The 25,319-nt window shown below is 40.2% G+C and overlaps 1 protein-coding gene across 12 annotated transcripts in view; it reads left to right on the plus strand.

Annotated features, from left to right (window-relative positions):
- MAP2K5 (mitogen-activated protein kinase kinase 5) overlaps positions 1-25,319 on the plus strand; it is a 126,729-nt gene that overhangs the window by 54,541 nt on the left and 46,869 nt on the right. For 8 of the 12 annotated variants that reach the window (XM_065076783.1, XM_065076781.1, XM_021299397.2 and 5 more), the window contains 5 exons: positions 2,374-2,422; positions 10,090-10,163; positions 11,091-11,141; positions 14,454-14,525; positions 25,274-25,303. In XM_065076783.1, coding sequence (XP_064932855.1) covers positions 2,374-2,422; positions 10,090-10,163; positions 11,091-11,141; positions 14,454-14,525; positions 25,274-25,303 — 276 coding nt within the window. The remainder of the gene's footprint in view (positions 1-2,373; positions 2,423-10,089; positions 10,164-11,090; positions 11,142-14,453; positions 14,526-25,273; positions 25,304-25,319) is intronic. The other 4 variants (XM_065076774.1, XM_065076776.1, XM_065076775.1 and 1 more) reach the window with 3 other exon arrangements.

Below are 25,319 nucleotides of genomic sequence, written 5' to 3' on the forward strand. Positions count from 1 at the left end.
AGTGAGTGATTGACAGCAGCTGGAAGTACTTTTTGTGTCAAGGCTTTGTCAAGTCATTGTTGTACAACCTACTTTACTGAATACCAATAATTCCTGCTAGAGGTTCAGTCAAAAGATACTCTGTTCCAGCACCCTTTTAGAATAATATTTAATACTTAAAGAGTCCTTCCCTAATAGGCAAATGTAAGGGAAGTGAATAACGGTACTTTGCACTAGGTTGGTCCATTCGAGGGGCTTCTGTGCGCATATTTGCAGCCCAGGACCAAGGGAAAATACTCTTTTCATTCCTTTGTACACTCGGACTGAGAGAAACTGAATGTGAGAGTTTGTTTAATACTGTGTCTTTTATAATTGCTTGTTCAGCACATGTTCCATAATAAAGATGCTTAATAACTCACAGCTGTTGATTTTATTTTCTGTAGGAAATGTTTCCTTTTTTCTACAAATACAAACTTTAACATAAATGAGATCATTTTAAATGGTTTTAAAGATTTTAGTCTAAATATATGTTGAATAACCAAAGCAGCTCACTGTTCTCAAAATCACTTTCACCATTGGAGGAAGCCTGAAATGTTGCACCCCCTTTATTTATTTTTGCATCAATACTACTACTTTTTTTTTTCTTATGTCAAAATGCTGTGTAAGTAGAATTCCCCTGTTTTGCTCTTTGAAAGGCTAACGTGAACAAGGCCACAGCGCCCGGCATGCAGAATTTGACTAAGGCCTTTTGTTACAGGTAATTACCATCTGAGGCCACGCAATAGCTGGGGCTGGAGTGTGAGGTGAACACTGAGGAATTGCCACCTGAAATCATTTACTAGGGATCCAGAATCATTATTTGCTGTACAAAAGAGATTCAGATTCCACTGACATCGGGTTTTGGTTACAGAATAAATTTTAATATTAGTTTCTAATCCAACAGGAAGGCTGAAAATCATTATGCTGTCTGTTTTGAGGCTGCATAATATTTTTAGCACTTCTGCTTGATCACTTCAGCAGAAGTAATTTCATTTCGGTCCACTTGGACAATGAAAAGAATGTAGTTGTTTTGTCTGAAAAACTCTTACAACTTTGCAAACGTCGAAAATGTTTTATTGTTCTGGAGATGCACAAAGAGAGTGTCTCAGGAAAATGAATGGAATGTCATCTCATAGGTGAGAACTTGGTAAAAAATATTTGCTCTGTTAAAAAAGCTGCCTGAGACAGCAGGGATAGTTTGGATAAACAGTCAGCAGTAGTAGAATTAGGTTTGTAGAATCTTGTTAGTTCTCTGGGCTTGTGAAAGTAGTAAATCCAGGGGAAAAATTACTGTATTAAAAATGCAAGAAGTATTGGGGTTTAATTACTTTACAGAAACAAAACCTGCAGAGAGGATAACTTGTGACACCCAACTGCTCTCTTAGGGAGCTGGCTGAATGAAGTTGGCTCGTTTAATTTGGCATTATTATAATCAGGTTGTATATAGACAATAAATGGAGTGGCGATTGGATCCAGTGATGATCTTGTTGGCCCTGAAAGAGCCATATGTACATATTCTATGTAAGGAAGTGTCAGGGTTGTTGGTTTGGGAAATACACCCGCACGTCCTACAAATTTTCATTAAAATACATCTCATGCATAAAACACTCCAGTGTAGTGCTGGAGTAACAGGGTTTTGAGTTTGGTTTTAACAGTTTAGGGAGTGGAAGGAGCAACCTCAGGAAGAGCAGGCCAAAGTCTGCCCCAGATCTTAGCATTTAGGGGTCCCAATTGTATTTTCTGGGGCAGTGAGGCATAGTAAGATTTGTGTTTGTCCAAGATGAGTGATATGAAGAATGAGACAATATATACAGTTCAAGAAGAAGTGATCTGCATGTGCAGAGTAAGTAAAAGCATGAGAAATAAAGGAGGAAAAAGTACAGATGCACCAAATGGAAAAAAGGGGAAAGGGAGGATGAAGTCCAAGAGCCTATTAGCGATTTTGTTATTTTCTGGCCTTTAATTTCACCGGGTTGCTTTTATTGCAAGAAGAAAAATCATTACACTCTTCGCCTTTCATGATTTTAACACCCCAGCAAAGATAGGTAAATTAAAAATGCACTGAAATGCCTAAAGGGATTCAGTTTAAGTTCAGCTGACTTCAGTGTACATACCTGGGAAGGAGTTTATTTGTGTATTCTTAAAGAATCTGTTGCCGTTCAGTCTGCAGCAGGTTTGCCTCGGTTGCTGTGGGTCCCGCAGTCCTTTGGAAGGGATGCTGTGTCACCCTTTTCATGGCCCTGGCTCCGTTCTTCACTGGAACTCGTGTCTCTAATGGCTCGCGCCAGCTGAGACCTGTCTTGTTTCTTACCAGGAATCTTCAATACGTGTTGTTGCTTTTTCTTTTCAATTCAGGTTGTGAAAGGCCTCACCTATTTATGGAGTCTGAAGATTTTACACAGAGGTGAGTAACAGATGGTTTCTGTTTTCCAATGAAATACCATATTATTTGATTTTAACAACACTTTCTAGAGAGGCAATAGACCACACTAACATCTGGTTTGATTCCAGTGGAGTACCATGGAATAAATCTTATTCATTAGCCTTGCAGATTTTCTGATAAAATATTATTACTGCTGTTCTCTTTTATTGCCCTCCTTCCTCCTCTACAAAGAAAAGACTAACGAGATAAATGAATTTTATAGAGATTTAGATGCTTAGGGTTGCAAACAGGTGCCCAGTGGAAAAATCAGCAAGGAAAATCAGATGTTTGACTAGCATTGAAAACAGAAGATACATAATGAGTTTTCTTAGGTACTTCAGAAATCTCACGTGACAGCCACAAGCATTGCTAGAGTCTCACATCTCTAAAATTGTGGCCAACTGTCATGGTCATGAATAACCAAAGAAACTATAAACATGCTTGGATATAAGCCATTTGGGGATTTTGCTGTTTGTTCTCCTTCCTGAAGCTAAGCTGTATTTTTAAAAAACTCCTTTATATCTTGCTTTTTAATGCTGTTACATTTTGTTTAAAAAATTGTGGTAGTTTAATTCAGATATTTTAGAACTTTGATAGACAATGTCAGTTCTGGAAACAGTGGAAGATGCTGTTTAAAGAACAAAGAAGCCCTTGCCCCTAGACCCCCCCCAAAAAAAAAAAATAAAAAGAGAAACTCATTACATTTATAATGTTTGTAAAGTGTCTGAAACTAAGTGCTCTGGTTCCTAATGTTGCTAACAATAGTGTTTAATTTAACCCATCTGCTCGCCCAGCCCGTGTGCGCGGTTGGAGTGTGCAGTAACCGACAGCACTTGGGATTGAAAGAGAAGTGTAAAGTAGAGAGACATGTGGGAAATTTTAAGTTGCAAACCAAATAGGTGAAACGGTTTCTTTTGGAGTGGCTGAGGAGTCGTTGCGGGGCTCTCGCAGGGCGATGAGAAGTGCCTGGGTTTGGAGCTCGGTGTCCTGGTGTGATGGGCGCAGGGAGTCGGGCACCTCTGGAGCGTCATCCAGACATCTGTACAGGGACGAAGAAACTTGATAGGAAATGCTGTTGAGGTATTGAGGCAGTTATTGAGGCCCTGCCCCTCCCTGGAGCTTGGGCTCAGACTGTCCTGAGGCTTTTGTGGACAGTTTGTAGTGGAGGAGGAGATGGCCCAGCGAGCAGCAGGACTTCAGCTTCAGGTCCTCCTTGGTCTCACAGCATTTCTGTCCTGGGAGATCCAGGGACCAGAGGAGGCCAGCAGAATCATCAGAAGGCTGGAGCAGCTCTGCTAGGAGGACAGGCTGAGAGAGCTGGGGTGTTCAGCTGGAGAAGGGAAGCTCCGGGGAGACTTTAGCACAGCCTTTCTGTACTTAAAAGGGACTGGTAAGAAAGATGGGGACAGACTTTTGAGCAGGACCTGTTGTGATAGGACAAGGGGTGATGGTTTTAAACTAAAGGATCGGAGATTCAGGCTGGACATGAGGAAGAAATTGTTGCCCCTAAGGGTGGTGAGAGCCTGGCCGGGGTTGGCCAGAGAGGTGGTGGATGCCCCATCCCTGGAGACATCCCAGGCCAGGCTGGACGGGGCTCTGAGCAACCTGAGCTGGTGAAGATGTCCCTGCTCATGGCAGGGGTGGCACTGGGGGAGCTGGGAAGGTCCCTTCAACACAAACCATCTGTGATTCTGTGTGAGAATACAGGCTCTCCTGCATGGCAGAAAGAAGGCTGTGGCCAGAAGAGTGAGTAGAGATCAATTAAGGACCTGGCTTTCTTACCCCCAATTAGAGGGGGAGTGAAATTCTAAGGCTGCTGGTATATGTGACCCCAGGCTGTCACCAGATTAAAATAACAGAAATAACCTGGAATCCATTACCAACTCAATGCAGGTTACCAAGGAGGCTTCATTTCTGATGATGGTTTCACCTATTAGCTTGAATGCTGCCAGATGCAGAGATTTATCAGCTCCATCCACTCTCAGCAAGAGGTTGAGCAGTCTCGATACCAGAGCTGCCACAGAGATTGGCAGAATAAATATGAAAGAAAGAGCAGCTGGAGCATCCGTAGCTCAGTATTGCTCTGTAGAGGCTGCGCAGTCATTGCCATACTTTTATAACACTCAAAAAGAAAAAATATTTGAATTTTTTTTCATTTTTAATTTTTTCATTAAATATTTTGGCCACCTACTGAATGGAATTCGGAGAAAGCATCGTGGTCAGGCATAAATACTAGAACCGTAACATTTCATTTTTCTTCTGCTGTAAACTTAGAGCCTGGGTCTGATTTTTGCTTTACCAGTAAAACACGATCTCCCCTTCTGCATGGCTTTCATTGCCTTGATTGAAGAGCAGCTCTCAGTTTCTGATGAATTATGTGTGGTCCTCGTTGTGGTCTAAAGAAAAGCGCAGAAACTGGTTTGTCATCACACTTGAGATTTTTCTGGCCTTGGTCTGTTGCTGGGTTGACCAAGGTGAGAACATGCAAAATGCCACGGAGGAGATAACATTCCAGCATCCTGCAGAGCTTCCTCAGGGGGTTGGTTTTCAATATTGCTCTGGACCCATTTTTAAGATACGGCAAATGTGTGTGTGCTTCTGTATCTCAAAAATGGGTGCAGAGTAATGCAACGCCAGGAAGATGCTTGTTTCTCAAAGTGATCTTCAGCTGCCTACTGCTTTCCATGCATCAGAGGGAAATGAAATTTACCCCTGACTTCCTCGCTCTATGACAGACCATGCAGGGAGCTCACCTGGGCTCAAAAGTCAAGAATTTGGTGATAACGGAGGCAGAGAAGCAATCGTGGTGAAGCAGCCGGATAAGGCAGCACAGCAAACGTTGGTTTGTGACTAAAGCACGGATTAAAGCGAAAGAAACAAACAATGAGCAAAGTCTTTTATTCCAGATCAGACATTTCAGCAAATATTACAGCTTAACTTCAAAACAAACCTGGCAACTAATGAGGTGATAGCCGTGCATATTAATAAACCCAAAGCTGGAGTCGTAGGCATCACACCCACATCAAACGTAAACATAAGATTAACACCTCCAGCACTTCTTTGGAAGATGTGAGAATGTCCCAATGATAAGTGTGCTCTTTTCCCCAGAGGATAAGAAGTAGAAATGGAAGGGTAATGAGAAATTAACTTAGATTTAAAGCAGAATTAGCAATTAAACAAGTCTAATCATGTACAAAGTCAAAGTTTGTATAAAGACAAACCAAAATCTGTTAAGTTCAAGAATAAGTATAGACCATATGCATTTTATCTGGTATGTTTTTCTCTGTTCACACCTCCTTCTTAATAGAAATGTATGAAATAAATGTTACCCGCTTGTGTTTAATTGTACTCATCTGTATTTGTGTACTGGGGGCCAGTATATATTGCGCGGTCTGGGGACCTTGGTTCCTGCTTGGGTTTTAAATTTGTGTCAGAGTTTTGCAGGTGTTTTGCGGTTTGTGATGTGCAAGGTTGACTAGAGTTGGTCATCTGGAGATTTTCCTGGACTGGCTGGTGGTTGCGTGGCTGCCGCTGGCAGGAGGGAGGTTTGTGTATCGCTCAGATGGTCTCTTTCTTTTTTTCGTGTGATTTTTCCATATGAAGATATTAAAATCCTCTTTGTTTTGACATAGGCTGGTTGTTAGGGACAGACACCTGTGCAATATGGCTGAGGAGTGTTCCCGTCATCCCAGCAGGAACTTTGCCGAGGATTTTACCAAAGATTTCCAGAGCAGCATATTTTACTTCCCCCCTCTGCTGTTTTAGCTTTGTGAGCATTAATCAGAATGAGTGCTACATATAATGAAGCACAAACAAAAATACTAGGGGGTGTGTATGTACATGTACATACATACCTACGTGTGTTTGTATGATAGCTAAATGCATATAGGCGCACGCATGGACAGCTTAGACTTACCTATAATCAAATCATTATATGTATAGTATATATTTTATAATAATTAAAATAATTATTTAGAATAAATTATAATAATAAAATAAAAATAATCACATCCTCTGCAAAAAGCATGCTGATGAGGTCGTTATGGCAAGCAAATATTTTCATTCTTCCAGCACCTTCTCTTTAACAGTAACGTTCTGAGAGCTGTCTGCAGCTAAAATTGTGCTTTTGTATCTCTTGGCTCCCTTGAACCTGGCATATTGTGGTTTTATATTTTTAAAAGACAGAAAAAGTCAAGAGACAGCTTTTAAAAATCTGTTTGGTTGGGGTTCCCCCCCCATCATTAATCTGTTTGCTTTTCAATAAAGCAAGATGATTGAAATGTTTGGTGTTCAAAAAGCTGAACCTCTGACAGTTCTGTTTGCTGATAAGTAAGAGCTTGGAGGTCCCATTTATTTGCAGAGAGGTGAAACAACTTAGGCAGATAGATCACAAAGAGGACTTGTTCATCCTCTATAATGATGCTTCATAGAAATCATTTGTATTAAGCAAGCACTGGTAATGGGAGCATAATGACCCCTTTTGGCTCTTGTTTAAATTCTTTCACTTCTAAACAGTAATATTAATCACAAGCAGATGGTGCAGAACATTATTTATGCACATTTGTTTTCCAAAACAAAACAAAAAAATGTTTAACCCATTAGCTGAAGCGGTTTATGAAACAAAAAGGCTAATTTACTGATCGGGTGATTTTTCTCCCTGCTTTCAATATATTCTGTGAAGTGACAGTTTTGTCCAGAACTGTCACTTCCTTTTTGTCTTGAAGAAACCAACCCAACCGTTGGAATTCATGGCAAATATTTGCTTATATCTCCCATTTGTAGTATTATTTAAATTCTGCTGCAAGGACAAGAGAGTATTTGTTTGAGCAGCTTGCTCAGTAGAGTCCCCAACCTGCACTGTTTTCCCTTCCTTCACGTGCTAATTGCCAATTTGCCTTTTTTCTTTTAGGATTTTTATTTTCTTAAAGTTTTTGTTTGTGGAAGGATTTCCGGATCAAGCCACACTTAATGAACAACAGATGCTTTTTTAATTATACTGACTTACTGTCCCGCCCCACATGGTGGCAGGGAAGGGGTGGGGGGGCTGCGGACCCTGGTGGCACAAGGTGGTGGCTCTTCCTTGGTGGGACACGGGACAATCATGACGTGGTATTTCCTCTGGTGGGTCGTGTGAAGGGAACAAGGGCTTGTAGGCTCCACGTGGAGAACATTCCGCCTCTTCCTCCGAATCAAAACATGGTTGAATACTTACAGAAAAAACTTTGGCTGTGGGGATGTTGCCTCATCATCCCTTTCCATGAGATTGTTGTGTTTCATGCTTCCATCTTCCCTCTGCCTTCCCAGGCCATTCAGAGGGAAAGGATTTTTGTTTTGTTAAAAAATAATGCCTCATCCCACAAACCTATTTGCAGCCATACTGCACCACAATTTTCCTCTTGTCCATTTGCTTATTAATTATATTAATTATGTTTATTGCATCCTTTACATTTAGAAGCAAGGGGCTCTTGTGATACTGCAGTTTTCTTTTCAAAGCGTTAGTACTGTAAACAGCTGGATTCATGGTGCAAAATGTCGGTATTTTCTGTACGTGTCATGTCATCTCCTGTTTAGTTCGTTACAATTCAGCACAAGCCTGGTAACGAGGTAGCTCTGTCGGCTGCCATATTTTTAGAAAGAAGGTTAAACAGGATTAACTGCCCAACGTGCTGTTCATCTCGGGATTCAGGCTGGAGCCTGCGGGTGCTCTCGGCACGGCTGGGGAGATTTGGCCAAGTCACTCGGCACTGAATGGGACCGTCCTGCCTCGCAGGTTGTCACCAGCAAATATCTGAGTCTTCCTGAAGTTGTTTTCAGAAAACATATTCCTAAAATGTCATTGGGAAGTGGATGGGAGATTTTGTGACTGCATGGGTTGCTCTGTAGTAGTGTTCTGTCTCATGACCTCAGGCAGGAGAATAGGTAAAAATCCATCAAAATACAGCATGCTGATTGAATTCCTAAAGATGAAATGGAGATTACGATACACAAAGAGAGTCTGTTGATGCTGTAATGTGATGGAAACACTTGTGACTGGTTTTTCTTTTGGTTCTGGTTGCGAAACATACTAGCGGTATTGATACCTAACTTAAAAGCTACAGATCCGCATAAGCTATATAATGTACTACTGAATGTTTCCCTTCTTTAAACTGGATTTTTAGCTCAAATATAGGAAAGCGTTTAATCAGCTTGTTAATTGAGGTTATACATTTCTACATTACAGAGACAAATTAAGCAAGCTACTGTGCTACCAGAAAACATCTGCTAAACAAAGGCAAACTTAATGATAAACAAAATTAGGTTCTCTTCTAGTTGGGTTTCATCCATCTGCACCCAACTAGTGTTCACTTTTAAAGAAGGCAAAGCTACAAGCTATTGCTTTTAATCCATTTTGACAGAAGAAAGCAGTGATTAGGCAAAGCCACTGTGCTCTAATCTCCCCAAGTTTAAGCCAGGCCATACCGTGCACGTTCTGTTTCCCAACTGGCATCCCTGGAACAGAACGATTCTCAATGTTTCCTCCGCCACAGTCAGGCTGGATGTTCAGCAGTTCATTCACACGTCAGTTTTTACAGCATGCGAATTCTTTTGACATCGGAGGGGGTCGGCATTAAGGTCTTTGCAACAACAATTTGGCTTTACGATGAACATTGATGTTTAATTTGCTAGAGCAGGATTAGTAATAGTTTTAAGACGTTGCTGGCAGTTAATTTCTGTAAAAGCTCTAAAACTGTGAGGTCGGAGCAGGTTTATGCAGTAGAAGCCGTGGAGGTGGAAGCCGGTAGAAAAATAATGTGCACAAGAGCAGAACTGCAGAAGGATCCTTGTAGCAGCATGCTTGGATGTGCTTATACATTTGTGTTTTATCTGTGTTCCTATATACAGGTGTTTGCACGGGAAACATATTTGTAATTTTTATAGAATATTAAATTGTGCTCTTGTTGCTACACAGAATGAAGCGCAGGCTGTTGGAGAAGAGGGAGCAGGGTTAATTGCAGTGTCAGAATACAAAGTCGCAGGGCTGGGATGAACCATACAAGGTCAGCCCGGCTGTCCCTTGGCGCTGAAACAGGCTTCACGGTTTGCACTGTTGCTTTTGCCTTGTTCCTAAATTGTTCAGTGACAGAGTTTGTTCCCTCTCTGTCGTTTCCAGTCCATGCCATAATCTGCAGATCTGCAGATCCTTTTTTGCGGCCCCGCTTCAGCCTACACTCCAGGCAGTTGTCTAATCCTATACTTATGCAGTCAGTTAATCCCTTTCTGAATGTAGTGCTTCCCCTTGTCCCTGTTGAATTTCATCTGATTTTTTCAGTCTGATTTTTGAATATGTCCAAAATTTTTGAATTCTGGGTCCCATCCTTCGCCGCGCTTGCTCTCCCTCCCAGATTGGTGTCACCTGCAGATTTGAACTCGAAAATCTTAAGGGTCTTTTCCAACCTAAATGTTTCTGTGATCTAATAACGTGGATTATCAGTATTTGAGAGATACGGTTAAAATACCATCTGTACTACTGACTGTTCCAAACCAGAGGTTGCGTTTGAAATAAGTCTTTGAAGTATTTCCTGTTACAGTCTTATCATGCCAATATCCGTAATGATATCTGTATATACGACAGATAATATAGATTAAATCCAGTTTTGTTCCTTTAACAGATGTGAAGCCGTCAAACATGCTGGTGAACACGCGAGGCCAGGTGAAGCTGTGCGACTTTGGGGTCAGCACGCAGGTAATTCCCCCATTAAATATCTGCCCGCTCTCCTTGGAATGCCAGAAATCACCTGGCTGCCAGACAGACCCCCCCAGCCAGTCCCTTCTGCTGGGACAGCCCTATTCATTTGGAATCTCTGGGCGACTTTTCTTCATCTCAATATGATTGTTCATTGTTTAATGACAGTAAAAACTGCTGATATTGTAATTACTACTTACGAATAGCAAACTTCATTGATATGCAGCTTTGATATGAAAGCGCTTTGGCCAGACAAAAGGGAGGGCAGAACGAGAGATGTGTCTGGGGAGCCCAACTGGCCCACAATAAAAATTAATATTGGGAGTAACAATAGTGGTGGGCTTTTACAATGTGCAGCACAAATTTTAATTAATTTCCATTTTGGGCCTCCCTGGAGAACTTCTGTGAGAGTGACCCATGAGCTTGCTGTGATGTTGATTTGAATTTCAGCACCTTTCCTCTCAGCCAAACATGAGGCCCAAAGAGAAGGTCAAGCCCGTATTATAACTTGTCAGAGGCTGTTGTCCCTCCAGCGTATTTAGCGCTCGTTGCATTCAAGTGATGAATGTGGCTTTATTCACATCTCGAGCCAGCTGACTGAAAAATGAGTGTGCTCAATCCGACTTCAAATTGACTTTATATATCAGACTAGTTTGGGGTACTAAAGCCATAAGCATCCTGTTTAACAGAATTGTTTAAGGTTATCTGCCATAAACTGTAACGCAGCGCTTGTTTAAATTGGAACTCTCATTCCGAACAAAGGAGAGATTTAATCATTTTTAATGCCTTTGCAGATAAATTTGTTCCCTCTTACATAATTTTTAGTTGATTTATAGGAATGATGATTGTAGGTTAAATGAGGAATAATTGCCCATTTTATTTCCACATTATCTTTATATTGTTCTAACAGACTGTTTTGTCTGATAGCTGGTGAATTCTATAGCCAAGACGTATGTTGGAACAAATGCTTATATGGCGGTAAGTGGATTTATGCAGGAATAACATTTAAATAAGAAGTATTTGTTGACGGTCTCGTTTTGTGTAATGCAGGATATGTTCTAAATCAATTCTCGAACTTTGCGTTTCCCCGTACCCAGCATTAGCTGTGTCTTAATTGTGTGTGCCATAAAACAATATCTCTTTTACCAGCTCACAAACTCGTTTCCAATCTGTGCTCCCCCACCAGCCCCGCGATGCCTCTCTGGGTATTTCCCCACATGAAGCTGCCATGGAAATTTGAAGCTAAAAATATTTCCACTAATAATATTAGGGCATTTTATTGCATGTTGTGTGATGTCCATTGCCATACATGTCAAGTTACCGGTACATTTCACTCTTCTACAGAGATTTTGGTCAGAATGCTTGCTATGATGAGACTAGTTTTGTCCTTTTTCTGTATGTTAAAAGCTCAGTTCTCATGGTTTTTAGATCAAAGTAACGCGTTGCTGAAGAGGTGTCGTTGAGAGGAGGGTGGAAGGGATGTGGGCTTTGGTTTTAGCGGTTCGAGCTGACCTGACATCCAGCATGTGGTGGTCCTGTCATCGAGATTAATATGGTGACGCGAGCCAGCCTGAAAGTCAACTGCGAAAGTTAGATTGTATTTTCTATTAGATCCATTTGATTCATTTTAATTCTCCATTTAACAGATGTGAAAACTCGAGTGTTTCAGCCTAGAGTGGTATATTAACTGTTGTCTTTTATTTTTGGCCATTAAAATTATTTGAACAAACTACTTATGTTGCGACATTAATAAGGAAGTAATAAGTGTTCAGCTTGTTTTTTAAAAAAATAGTGGAAACAGTACAAAGTGGTTGATATGTGTATTTTTCAAACCTTGAAAAAGAGGAGAGAGAAATCCATGACCTTTAATCGCTTTCAGGTATTTTTTCTTACTTTCTTGTATGAAAAAAGCAGACCAGGGTGTCCATTTATTTGCTAAGTGCTTTTCTAGTCAAGGTGTCCTCATTATGTGGCTTCTGAAACACTCGTGTCACCATCTTAGGAAGACTTGGGCTATCCTGTGTCATCAGAATATTATGTGCAGAAAAATGTTTTTATTAAAAAAAAAAAAATATATATGATCTTCTGTATTGTCACTTTAGCTGGTTAGCCTAGTGATTTCTATGCCTCCATTGTCTAGAAGAACTGGAATATTGTGATTCAAACAAATAAACAGCTTCAAATTAATCAACTTTTCCAACTCAGCTGTTAGTCTATAGAGGTATAAGCGGGTCTGAGAGTTATATTGTATTACGCTTTTAGTGTATAAATCAAGATTACTGTTCTCTTTTGCGGGTGTACATTAAATAAATTACATTTTTTCCTATTGTTTGTAGGTGAATGTGATGCATTCATCCATTAATTGAAAAAGAGAAATTTAAGCTAAAATGTACTTGATCTGATTTCTTGTGTTAAAACTGTTTTGCTTGCTGAATGAGTCGTTTGTTGTCATCAAATTTATAGCCTGGTCATCAAAAAACAGTGAAGGTCGTAAGCTTTGGTTTGTCTGTCTATTTGGCAGACGGTGAGTGAATTTGAAGCCATTCAAAAAATAAGGTTTCTGTTTAAAATAAACAAGCAAGAAAGCGTTTTGATTGAGAAATTAAAATTTCCAACAAAAATGCATTTTCTGTAAAACTGTGTTATCACCACTTTATACAGAATAAAAAAGCTTTTGGATGAAGAAAGTAACCAGTTGTAGCAATTTTTAAGAGGAAGTAACTTGGAGCTGTGTATCCTTAGGATGATGTCTGTGTTATTCTTATTTTCATATTCTTTCCCATACTCTTTAAATTCACGTGTCTAGGCTTTTTGTTTAAACATGAAAATTATTTCCTCTCAACTATGTGAATACATAATTTCTAAATAGAAGTTGCTGTTTAAAACTTGAGCTGTTATAGCAGAAAACAATTTAATGTTGCTCAGTTTGAATTATGCATCTGATTTGGCGGCTCAGGCAAGACCAGGGTCTCATCTACACTCAAAATTCATCTTGCCGTGGGTGCGGTGTTGCCAATAACAAAACTTGCTTGGCCAGCGTAGTCAATACTCTTTTAATTTATTGTATAAAGGCAGATGTACCAGTCCATGTACATATTTGGCTGCACAGCTGCACCTTTGTAAGGGTCTTTGTCAGCGCAAAGGATGCTTAAAGCTCGTATGATGATGATGTTGCAAAAATTTCTAAGAAATACTGACCTAGGCTAACTACCCTTAATGAAGGCTTGCCTTAACGAACTTAAATAAAAAATAAATAAGATTTTTGGGTCGCTTTTCAGCTCAAAATAAATGAGGCTCAGTCAAAAAGATTTCGTTCCAGTGGGTCTTCTTAGGTTCTGGCAGTTGTGAATGGTTCTCCTTAAACATAACGTGGGCAGCGCTGGTTTTTTTACTTAACGTTCATGCTGCGATAAAAGCTCTTGACCTGGGATTAGCAGTGCAGGGTAAACGTCTGAAAACACATTGGACTGGCACTAATTTGGGCGTTTGTTTTCTAAAAAAGGTCTCTGGATTATTAAAGACTAAAAATAGAGCCAGCGCTTTGTAGGTGGTTGGGCTAGACAGGTGCATTAGCAGCACAGTGGGGAGAGAAGTCTCATGGAGCCTTTTATTGTTACATTTCATGCTGTACTTGACCTTGGAAATGCTTAAATTGTAGCTTTCAAGTAAAAACTAGCAGTCATATTTTACAGCATTCTATTTCATGAGGCATTAAACTTGCTATTAATAGTTTGGAGCCAAGTCTTTTTTTTTTTTCTATAGGTCAAAAATGAAATTAAAAGGTGTATAAAATAAAATTACTGGCATGTGACTTCATTGATTCTCTTGGCTTCAGTAACTTGGCTTTTTAAACCAGACTTACTCCCCAACCCCTTGGCTTACCGTCAGGAGTGTGTTTTCTTGCCGTGCCCAGCTTTAGCAGTAAACGTACGTACCGCTGGATTCACACAGCTTGACCTTGCGCTCTGCTGCGCGCGTACGAGCCGCTGGCTTTTTTCGTTGGAGAAACCAGCCCAAACACAAATGCCAAGGCCGATTTTGCAGGTTGCGCAGCGATGCACGGCGGCGAGTCCGAGCACAACCGAGTCCTTTAGTCTCGCAGAAGAGGCAGAAATAAATAAGTAAGGCGCGTTTGTAGAGTGAAATTGCTCTCTGCCCACTTAGCTGGCAAGCTTTAACCTTCTTTGTGTTTTCTCAGTTGATTTGTTTGCCCTGGGCTAACTTTTGTGGAATAAGTATGTATCTGTGTTTGTTTGGCTCAAGAAGATGTTTCTTTCCATCTCTTTGCAGCCTGAGCGGATTTCGGGAGAACAGTACGGAATTCATTCGGATGTTTGGAGTCTGGGCATTTCCTTCATGGAGGTATGTAAATATCTTATCATTTCCATATGCACGTTGCAGTACAGAATCAGATGAAACCTACCATCAAAATATTTTAATATAATCTTTGAATGCTCTTTTATACATGCATGCTCTTAACTATTCCTGAATTTGTGGGCTGTATTTAGAATGAGTTTGTTCTTAGTGCCTTCAGTTTGGTTGAAGAGCCTCTGTACAAACCATGTAACAGTTTAAAACCCTCTGATAAAACTCAATATGTGAGTAAGAAGTAGGATCTGGTACTTGGATGCCTCTGCGTCCTGTCAGCACCTCTGAAACTGGAGATGACAGTGTTTCAGTTTTGCATCTTCACAGGCCAGGACAGTAGACTATTATCAGGATTAAAATACCATTTATGCAGATTGAAAGTTTGAGCTGGTTAATGGCCTCGCAAAATCTTTGCAGAAATATTTGCACGATGGTACGAGTCTCTCCCTGTGGGATTAAATAAAATGTTTGAATTTCAGTGTTCACAAGTGCTTTTAGAAAGATTTCTCACAAACATAGTTCCACACAAGAGAGAGTCTTATCAAAATGAAGCAGATGAAAGAGAATGTTCTCTTAAATGCAGTCATTCAGGAGAAGTGATGCTTTCTGCAGGTTTAACCAGAACAAGGTCTGGTTTGATTCAGGAAATAGGTTCTTTTTTGTGAGCTTGGGTTTCATCAGATGTTTTAAGAAACATACATTTCAATGATTGTTTATAGGAGAGGTAGTCTAGCATGTGTAACTTGAGGAGAAACGCCTGTGTTATGATAAAGTCTAGACTGGTAAAATCAGCTGTGTCTTGGTCTGCTCTGCAGAAGGGACAAGTAGCTCTGGTCTGGTGGTGACCATGTATGGTGGCCTGGGCTGGCCACAAAGAAGTGACCGACAGTCAGAACCCCTTGTAGCCTTGACAGCTCAAGCAATAAGGTCTGAGGAGACTTCTCCAACTCAAGGACAGTCCCGTGAAAGAACTTTCCTCCTGCTTGGAGCAATTTTTTCTTCCTATAAGAACAGCTTATTCAAACCACCAATGACTTGTGTCATGGTTCTTGGACAGCCTGGTGAAAGTGTGGTGTGATTAACCGAAAAATATAGGTGCCTTTTCCTTCTGGTAAATATCAGATCATTAAGGTGAAACTGAATATAACTGTTGATGAAGTGCAACTGATGTTTTTAGCAAAAATTAGATAAAAATTAAATAGTCTTGATGCTGGCCCTCTGCGTCTAGGCAAGTTTCACATTTTGTAGTCTGAAAATTAACCAAGACTGATGTTTTGTTTTCAAACAATAAATTCCTTACCAAATCAGTTTTAAGCAAAATTAAAATATTTAATGCTGAATCATTGCATTCGGATCTTGTAAATCTTTTCCAGAGTCTGACTAAAGCTGACTCTGAATTACAAAATGACACACTTCAACGTGTCACAGGGAATGCAGTTCACTGGATCTGTTTTACTGCAGATTTTAATGGTTTGTGATGCTGAAGAGCCCTCACAATTTTACAAGAGATACTGAACATACACACTCTGTGAATGAATCTGCCCAATAAAGGGCTAAAACAAGATTGTATTACAGTAAGACTTGACTGTGGTGTTCTGAATCATGTGGAACAGGGTGATTATAGATGCAGAAGTCCTATAGAGCAAGCATTTGCTGGTTCTTTTGAATGAAAAAAAATGTGTTTTGATGTGCAGCAGCAATCCAGTAATTTACCATGTTGAACGAGATATTTGGAGTTTAGTTTAGGACTATTAGTAGGTAACTTGACCGGTCATTAATTTGATTTGAAGGATGAATTTCGCATTATATTAACCAACATCAGAAAAACTCCTTTCATTTGAATTTGCTTTCCTCTTTTAAACCTTCTCAACTTTTTTTTCCTCTCTCGCTTTCCACCAGTGTCTTCTGAACCAGATGTACAAAAAAAACAATTTGGTTCTGTGTGCTTTGTTAATTGGTATGTCATCTGGTCCTCCGGTACCTCTCTTCAACATGATCGCTGTTTTATTGAAGTGGTTTGAGTGATGTGTTAAATGAAAGCAAGGACAGTGGCTTAGAAAAATGTCTTGAAAAAGGTGAAGAAGAGGCTCAAAGAGCCACACAAGGTCACTGTCATTAAAGTAACACTGTATTGACATGGGGATTGGTAGTGGAGACACCCAGGCTCTTGTTGATGGAACTTGTTAAAAAGGGAAGTCAGCATTTGCTGTAGGATTTTAAAATAATCTCCTCTTCGCAGTGTCATTCTCCAGTCCCCACAACTTCAAGCTCACACAGTTATGACATGTTAATTTAAAAGAAATGGCACGTTGGAGCTGAATTAGCAAGGGCTGCCCTGACGTATGATAATATAAAATAGCAGCTAAGTAAATGTTCTCATTTTCTTTAATATTCTTCTGAGCCTTTAAAATGTTTTGGATTTCTTTGCTGCAAAGCTCAACTGTTACTTTTGAAGGTTAAGAAAACTGTCCCAAGCTGGCAGGGTGTGAAAAGTATTAGTTGTGTGTACCACGTAGGTTTTGAGACATGATGAACATTCTCGTTCCTTTTGAAGTAAGAGGTGACTGAGTGTGCTAAGCCTTCCCTTTGCCAAAAATAAAAAAAAAAAAAAAAATGAAAATAATAGTAACAAAAAGAAATAAAATTAATAAATGCTTTTCTTATTATTTAATTTTTGGGGGAATTTGCATTTCTTTCTTCAGGATTTTCTGAAGTGAATTAAATTTAATACATAATCTGTAAAACTGCTTAAAAGTGTTTCATCATAAATACTTAGTGAGTTTTCATGAAGTTCTTAGATGTTTTATTTAAGCACTCTTGGGTTGACAGAGCAAGTTCCATCCAAACCAGTGGCATTGCTGTCACTACACTGAAGGCTGTGTCAGCATTTTCATTATAAAAACCATTTTTTCAGGGGTTTATAGCTCAGTCATAAAATACACTCCAGGTTGACGGGTCTGAGTCTGGGTGCTGTGTGCGCTCTGTAACTGGTTCAGTCTCTCTCCAAGATAAATGACATTGCCCAATATTTGTTGTTACTCTCCAACGTGACTCAAATCATAGAATCATTTTGGTTTGAAAGGACCCTCAAGGTCATCGAGTTCAACTGTTAATCCTGCCTTGCATGGCTGCTATCCAAAAGGGAACTTCAAAGCATCCAGAATGAGATAACATACATCTTGTTGGTTTTTAGTAGGCAGTGTTGTTGTCCAGTGGTCCCTTTTGGTGGAGATGTTTGAGGAGCAGGCCGGCCTATGGCTGAGACAATAAGCTGGGAGAAAAGTATGGAGTCTTGGACTCTTCATCACACTTGGGCTGGGAGCACAGATGGAGGTGGAAGAAGAGCTCACTCAGAGCATGAAGGGAAAGAGGAGGAACATGTTTGAAGAGGGTGCTGGAGGAGAAGCAGCTCTGCTTAAGATGGTTTTCTTAGCACTTCCATCTTTAATATGTAGAGACTCACATACATGTAATCTGGTCAAGATGAGGACATTTCAGAAGAATTCTAAGAAGTCTAAAATATGTGATCAGTCACATATCGTCAGCTTTGAAGTGATAATGGTTCAGGACCAAGATTGCTAGATTTCACAGTTTCATCTGCTGCAGGATTTCACTTATGTGTAGACTTAATGGTTGGTCTTTCATCAATTTTATACCCTTATGTAAACAACAGCAGGTAGACAGAAGTGGAGGGGAAACCTGAGACCCAAAGCTTGGTGGTCCAGTATAGTTTCCATAGCGGCACTGGAGACTTGGTGAAAGTTTGGTAGAAAGGGGGTACAGTCATGATGGGGCAATGTCAGTGAATGCTGGCAGCAGACATGGACCATGCAGTGACTTGCAGTGGCAAAAGCTACACTGAGTAGGGGCAGGAGAATTATTAATTAAAATAACCCTTTAGAAGATGTCAAGGATCAAGCTTAAAAGGGAAATGAGAATTTGCATTTAATCTCCATGCAGAGCAGGAGTCTTGATATTGCAACAAAATACTTGGCTGCAGTGAGGTGTCTCTGATCAAGTGCTAGTTCTTACTGGATTTGTCCTTGCCTTTTGGGAGCTTGGAATGAGCAGAATTTCTTTTTGTGTGTTTAAACTGGGGACACTGGGAAAGGCCTTGCTGTGGTGCTGCTGGTGGGGCCATTGGGAACGGCTTGTAGCAGACGGCACAAGGTCATCATTAAGAAAATATGTGAAAAGCACGATTCTGCTATTCCTACAGAATTCAAGAAGTTCTTCAATTAATGCGTTTGACAGATCCAGGCACATTTCAGTAGATGGAGTAGTAAGAGTCTTAAATTAATCTTTTTTTTTTCTTACTGAATTCCAGCCTTCTCTAAACCAATTAAAAAAAGGTTCACTTCTGTACCCAGCCATCTAATAGCCAACAATGCTTGGATGTGATGGGTATTTACTTTGTCACTGCAAATCACTCTAAATAATACTAGTATTAGAGAAAACTTAAACTAAGTCTTTCTGAAAATGCTGGATTACCGTCTCTGTGGGCTGATGTTCCCTCTGCCGACAGCAGGGCCTGGGGCAGCACTGGTTTCTGTGGCCCCAGCCCTTGGCCAAACCCTTCCTGAAAAGCAGCCAGCTTTATGGAGAAAATGTTTCATGAAACAAGAAAAAGGCCAGAAATGAAGTACAGCTGAGAGCAGACTCAGGCCTTGAGCCCTCGGGCCTTGCAGCTTGGCCCACTGATCATTGTGTAGGTGTGACTATTTGGTAACGGGCATCTTTCGTTTAGGATTGAGGAAAGCAAGAACATAAAAAGCACTCTTTTTTTGCAGTGATCTGCCCCTGTTACTGTGTATTTTTAAGGACTATAGTAGCGTGATGTTTGTGACTGGTATAGACAAATCCTTGCAGGCTTCACTCAGCCTTTGAGAGTCACTGTGACACAGAATTTGGCTCAGTAACTTGAATTGTTCTTATCATAGAGTATCTTTGTAGTTTTAATCATTCTGTATGGAGTTATACATTTCAGAAGCTTGTTCTTAGGAAAAATATGGTCCTAGTTTGTAGGAGTTTTTTTGGCTTTTTTTTGGTTTTCCCCTTGAGTTATTTTGAGCAATTTCTCCAAGCAGCGGCCATTAGCTCTGGTTCCTCATCTGCCATCGTCAGCGGCCACCAGGATGAAGGCAGACAATGTCCAGCCACACCGCGATCCTCGCGGCAGTGGAATTAGAAGTAAAGGTACCAGCGCCTGAGGGCTGGGTCATGAATTAATAATTGCCGTGTGGTGGGGGAGGCCCGTCAGAATAGCTGAAAACGGGGCAGTTGCCTCGCAGAATGCTATCAATCACTCAGTGACCATAACTTCCAGTAATTAGTGTATTTTATGGGCCTTTGCTTCAGTGACTCGGAAGCACATATGCTCCACTCACAGCTAAACTTAGCTGGAGTAATATTCCAGGATGATTTATCCGCTTGCTGCACTGGGATATAACCCTATATTAGGTGAAGATTGTGAACTAAGCTGCAATAAAGTGTAAGTTTAGGTACAGTTTGCACGGGTTGAGACCTCAATGTATCATGTTTCTCAGCAATTGCTCTTAGGCCACTGCGGGCAGCCCGTATGGCAGTGAAATAAATAATAGAGTTCTCTACCTGGGTAGATGGATGAGTGGACAATTAAGGGATAACGTCAGCTGTCATGTATTCATAATATATAGCATTATGTGATATAGATTAATGCCCTTATTCTTATATTAGGTAGCATAGTTGTTTCTACTTCTAAAAAGTCAAATGTTTAGCAATGTTTGTCAGTTGAGTTTGCCTTTCCGCATTATTTCATTGGTTTGTGAAGGCAGATGAGCTGGAGAACAGCCCTGCTGCTGCGCTGAAGCTGAGCCACGTTTCCACCAGCACGACAGAATTTAACACTTTTTTCTTTTAGGTATTGAATCTAAATCCAGCAGACAGATAAGCAGGAAGCCTCCTCAAACAAGTAGTCTTATTAATCCTTGTGGACCATTTGTGTGAATTTTGCACCTGACAATTTCCCTAGATTAGCCCTGAAAGGCCCTTATCCCACCTTTTTCCCTTTAGAAAAGGCACCATTATTCTGAGCAGCACCTTTGAAGACATAGCGGTAAAAGCCTGGTAATATAAGGGGTTTGTGGCGAGGAAGAAATGTGCAATTTAATCATGATTGTCTGCAGTCTTTAGTTTGCAGTGCATTTACTATAGTTCATATTTAAAAGAAGTCGAAGTGAAACTAATTATCTTTAATTAAGGTGAATTAGGCTTTGATTTTTAATATATCTTATGTAGAGAGATCTCGAACTCATCTGCTCAAGCCAAGGAATGTCCCAAAGGTTATTAGGGCATATTTCTGTTGGGCCTGATGGTATTAGTAATAACCTTCTTCCTCATCGTCCTAGACATGAACAAATATGTCACTTCATCAGTCTCTGTTACCCGCGCTTATGCCCCTCCGCAGGGGTCGCAGATTCCACAAGTTATCAGCTAATGGCGTTATACATTAAAAATTGAAGCTTTCCTCACTCTGAGGCCTTTCAAGGCTTTGTTCTTAAGCCCCAGACACTTTGGAGTGCAGCTGCAAACTATAGGCAGAAGATTAAATTAATTTGTAACTCTTTTTTCGTCCTGCATTACTAAATCCTGCACATTTAATTGAAACCCTACTTCAAGATGCTTTGTGTTTCTGTTCTTCTTTGTTGTCAGTTTAACCTCAGAAGCACTTTAACGCTGGTAAATTGCCGTTATATCCTTTTGGATTCTTTTTTTTTTTTTTTTAACTGTGCAATAAGAGGACAGTGAAATTGATATTAGAAGGAAAGAAAAATCTTAGAGTAGTTTTTGAGGTATTTAATATTTATTAAGGTCCATACCCTGCAGACTTTCAGGTGATTTTAAGCCATCTATCTAGGAATGTATAAATTGGTCTTGGAATGAAATTTCACCTAGGGAATGTTATGTTATCCAGTACTTAAGTCTGATTTTTAAAGTTTCCTGTATCTGAATGTTACGACATGGCGGCTGCTTTTACCTAAAATGAGGGTTTAACTGCAGAGCACAATCTAAATGCAAAATCCTTAGATGGAAATTTAATTGTGTAAAATGTGCACAAGGTAATTAAGAACAAATTTTAGAACATTTCAGACTATAAAGTCCTCCTTCGGCTAGATCACTAGCGATATTGTAAGTGCTTATTTTCAATTTGCAGTTATGCTGAGAAACATGGAATGTGTCTAAATTAAGAATAAAAACATCCCATGCTTTTCAGTACAACTGTAAATTAAAAAACAACTTGCACAACATAGACAGTAGTCTAAGTGGGACACTTTATTGCCTGAGTGTCCTAAAATATGTTTTGAACTTTTCCCTCAGTTACTTTCTGAACAGGATAAGGGGCAGTTGCTATTGTAATTCTTATTAACAATATACAGGTGGGCAAGTAGCATCTTCAAAGAGCTAGGTAGAGAAAGTGCTTTGTTTAGTGACGATTTCTGGATCTTGATTTTCAATTCCAAAATTATTAATAATGATATTTCAACAAGAAAGTTTAATTTTGTGTTCACTTATCTATACATTAAATGCGTGTGAGAACAGGTTAGAGTTGCTTTCCAGCCCTTCTTATGGCTACTCGGTACAGAGGGTTTAGGCACCTGCCTTGTGGTCTTTTTGCTTTCCCCTATTTGTTTTTAGATATAGTTGGATAAAAATCAGCATACATGCCCACTGTACCTCTGTCATTGAATAATCTGCGATTATTTCTCAGTTACTGGTTTAAAATCTTGTGGTGTACCTTGTACATCCATCTGCATGTCAGTCCAAGTCTGGGGCAAGGCTTCTATCCAGGACTTGCACTTGGAAGTGCGCATCGCTTTTCAGGACACAACCTTACTGAACATGGCAAGACGAGCATTTGAAGTGCTCTCTGATGGATTACTTCTGTCTAAGAAAGAATAGTTGAAAAAAATAAAAATAAAAAGTAATCATTTAAAAAACCTGCATAGACATGTAATTTCTCTAAAGTGAAACAGGGTAGGAAAGTGTTATTCTAACATATTTCTGGCTGATATGGTCTGATTCTCATTTGTATTTCCATACCATGCTGGTGGTACAATTCACTGCGCCCTTTTAAAATGATGTTTTGTATCCATAGGGAAATGAGAACCAGCTCCTTGAAGTTTAAACATTCCCTTCACTCCTTCATATCCAGAGCTACCTAAAATACTGATCTGCTCCCAAACCTGGCTAGTGTGAGTGGAGATATTGTATTTTTCTTGTAGTGCCTTAAAAAGAAAATTGGAAGTTGCTGAGTTTTGTCATGTAAATGCAGAGTAGACAAGTTTCTGATAGTGTGTTAATTTCGTAGTTTACATCTTTTTTGTATCCTGCACTGGGCGTATGCTGCATATGTTTATACCACTTCCTTGAGACAGGTTTTGATAGATATGAAAATCCCTTTAGTGAAGCTCTAATCTGTTTGTTTTGGGTGTTTTTTTTTCTTTAACTGTGATGCTATTTATAAATCTACATACAGAGGTCATTGGTTGGCTGAACTTAAACCATTTTACTTAGTAAATTTAATTAAGAAAATACAGTGCAACTCATAAGCAAATGAGTTTTTCCTAGTTTTAAACCAAACCACCCTCTTGAGTGCTGATTGCCTTGCTCGACCCCTGGTGATATAGAAACAGGCAAAATTAAAAAGGACATTAAAGCTTCATTAAATCTGAAACACATTTAGTACAGTGACATATCTGCAGGCTATTTCAGGGAAGATTACATACTCTTTGGTAAGTTTCTTAATTTATAATACCTTGACAATCTTGCAGGGAGGAAACAACTCTGACTGGCTGAATGGAGCGATGGGTCTGGGAGATGCAGAACTGGCCCATGGTCTGTGAATCCATGTCTTGCTTTGCAATTCCCAGTCAAGGTGCAGCTTCCCTGAGAAATGTGGTTCTTCTGTCATAGTCCCCAAAGAACTTGTTCCCCATACATTTTGGATCCTTCGAAGCTCACTTTTACGCCCCATACTTACATCTGTCAGAAAATGACTCTTTCCCCAGTTATTCTGCTGCCATCGGAGCCCCTGCTGAAGTGTTTAGTGGTCAGGGAGGGAAATTGTCGGAACAGAAATGCTTAGTATGAAGTTGTCATTGAGGCAGTGGCCGTTTTTCTGCTTAAATAAGATCTGCAGAATGGTGCCCTGTGCTTGTAGCTGCAGTTATCTTCTTGTTCTACAGTGGAATAAATTTTACATTCCTGCCATTTTGACCATTGCCTGGTTGATTCCACTCATGCTGTTCTGCTTGTTACCTTTCCACGGCCTCTTTCCTGAACTGGTGGGGCTCCAGTGTTTCTGCTTGGTCTTCATCCCATCGCTACAGACACCTACAGCTCTGGCCATGCCCATTTGTTCATATGTAGGATAGTTTTGTGCTGCCAGCCAGGCTGAAATTTCGTCACAGGTTTTAGCACAGCTGCTTCAGCTGCAATCTGGCGAGGTCAAGTAACCCATGGCGCTGAGGAGCTCAAATATCGGTGGCAATGAGGGTGCCATGAAATGGCTTTTGCCCGGCACTGCTGTGTGGTTTCAATGTTGCAGTGTGTGACATGATGGCTTCGTTTGGGGTTGTCTTGTGCAGGGACAGGAGTTGGACTTGATGATCCTTGTGGGTCCCTTCCAGCTCAGGGCATTCTGTGATTCACCAGTGATGCTTTTGCTCAGTCTGATGTGAATATACCTGGTTTATTGTGCAGACGAAGCAATGATAGTGCATCTGTAACCTTTTTGGTAGACCTTCGTTTGATGCTTGGTAATTCATGAAGGTTAATTGGAGTGTAGAGAAGCTGGTCTGACTGTGGCACCTCTAAACCCTGGAGAGAGGTGGGCTTCTCCAGAGAGCAGGAGGATCTGCTCTCAATGCACTTTTGAAGGAATCTTTCAACTCTAAAAGCCCTTGTCCTTCACCGAATAACAGACAAAATCACTTAAGCTAGGCGTGTTTTGCTAAAATTGTTTCAAAGGTGTGTATACCAAGTGGAAAAACCTGAAGTCTTGTATCAAAGAAAAGATCTTTCATGGAATATTTATTAACTGCGACATTATGGCAGCAGTAATATCACTGTTGGGTCTAATACTGATAGTAGCAGGTACTCTAGTAATGAATCAATTGACTTATAAAACTGTGTGGGCAACAAATCCAGTTGAGGCCATCCGCGTGCAATTGAAAGTAGATTTGAAGAAAAGACAAAGTATCATTTTGCAGGCACCACAATCTCTCTCCAGATCCCACTCCCAAGTTCCTAACTGGGTTTGACACCGATAAGGAAGAAAACCTCGGCTCTGTAACCCAGATTTTCTGCTGAGCCAGTTAGGAAGGACTTGGGGAGTTCAGTGCAGCTCTACAATGCCTGTTCAGTGCAGATAATTATCAGCAAAGGTCAGTGGTGTTGGCCTCACTATTGAGGCTGAACTGGTTTAATTTAGCGCATCCTCAGGAACTTGGGCATCAAACAGCATTACTGACTGTACAGACAAAAGAGCTTGAGAAATACAGAAATATTCAGAAACCCAGAACGAGGGGTAGTTGTTGTGAACGACTCCATTCTAAATACAGCTCTTTGTGTGTTTTCAGAATTACTTTTGCTGACGTTTTCCAATTTATACAATAGTAAGAGTTGAGTACTTTTCTCTCTTTAAGAAAATGTGCCCTCCATGCAAATCTATATAACTAGACAAATATTATTTCCTTTCCCAGCTTGCTCTTGGGAGGTTTCCATATCCTCAGGTAAGATTGTTCATTA

This window comes from Columba livia, chromosome 11 (genome assembly GCF_036013475.1).
Source record: "Columba livia isolate bColLiv1 breed racing homer chromosome 11, bColLiv1.pat.W.v2, whole genome shotgun sequence".
NCBI lineage: Eukaryota > Metazoa > Chordata > Aves > Columbiformes > Columbidae > Columba > Columba livia.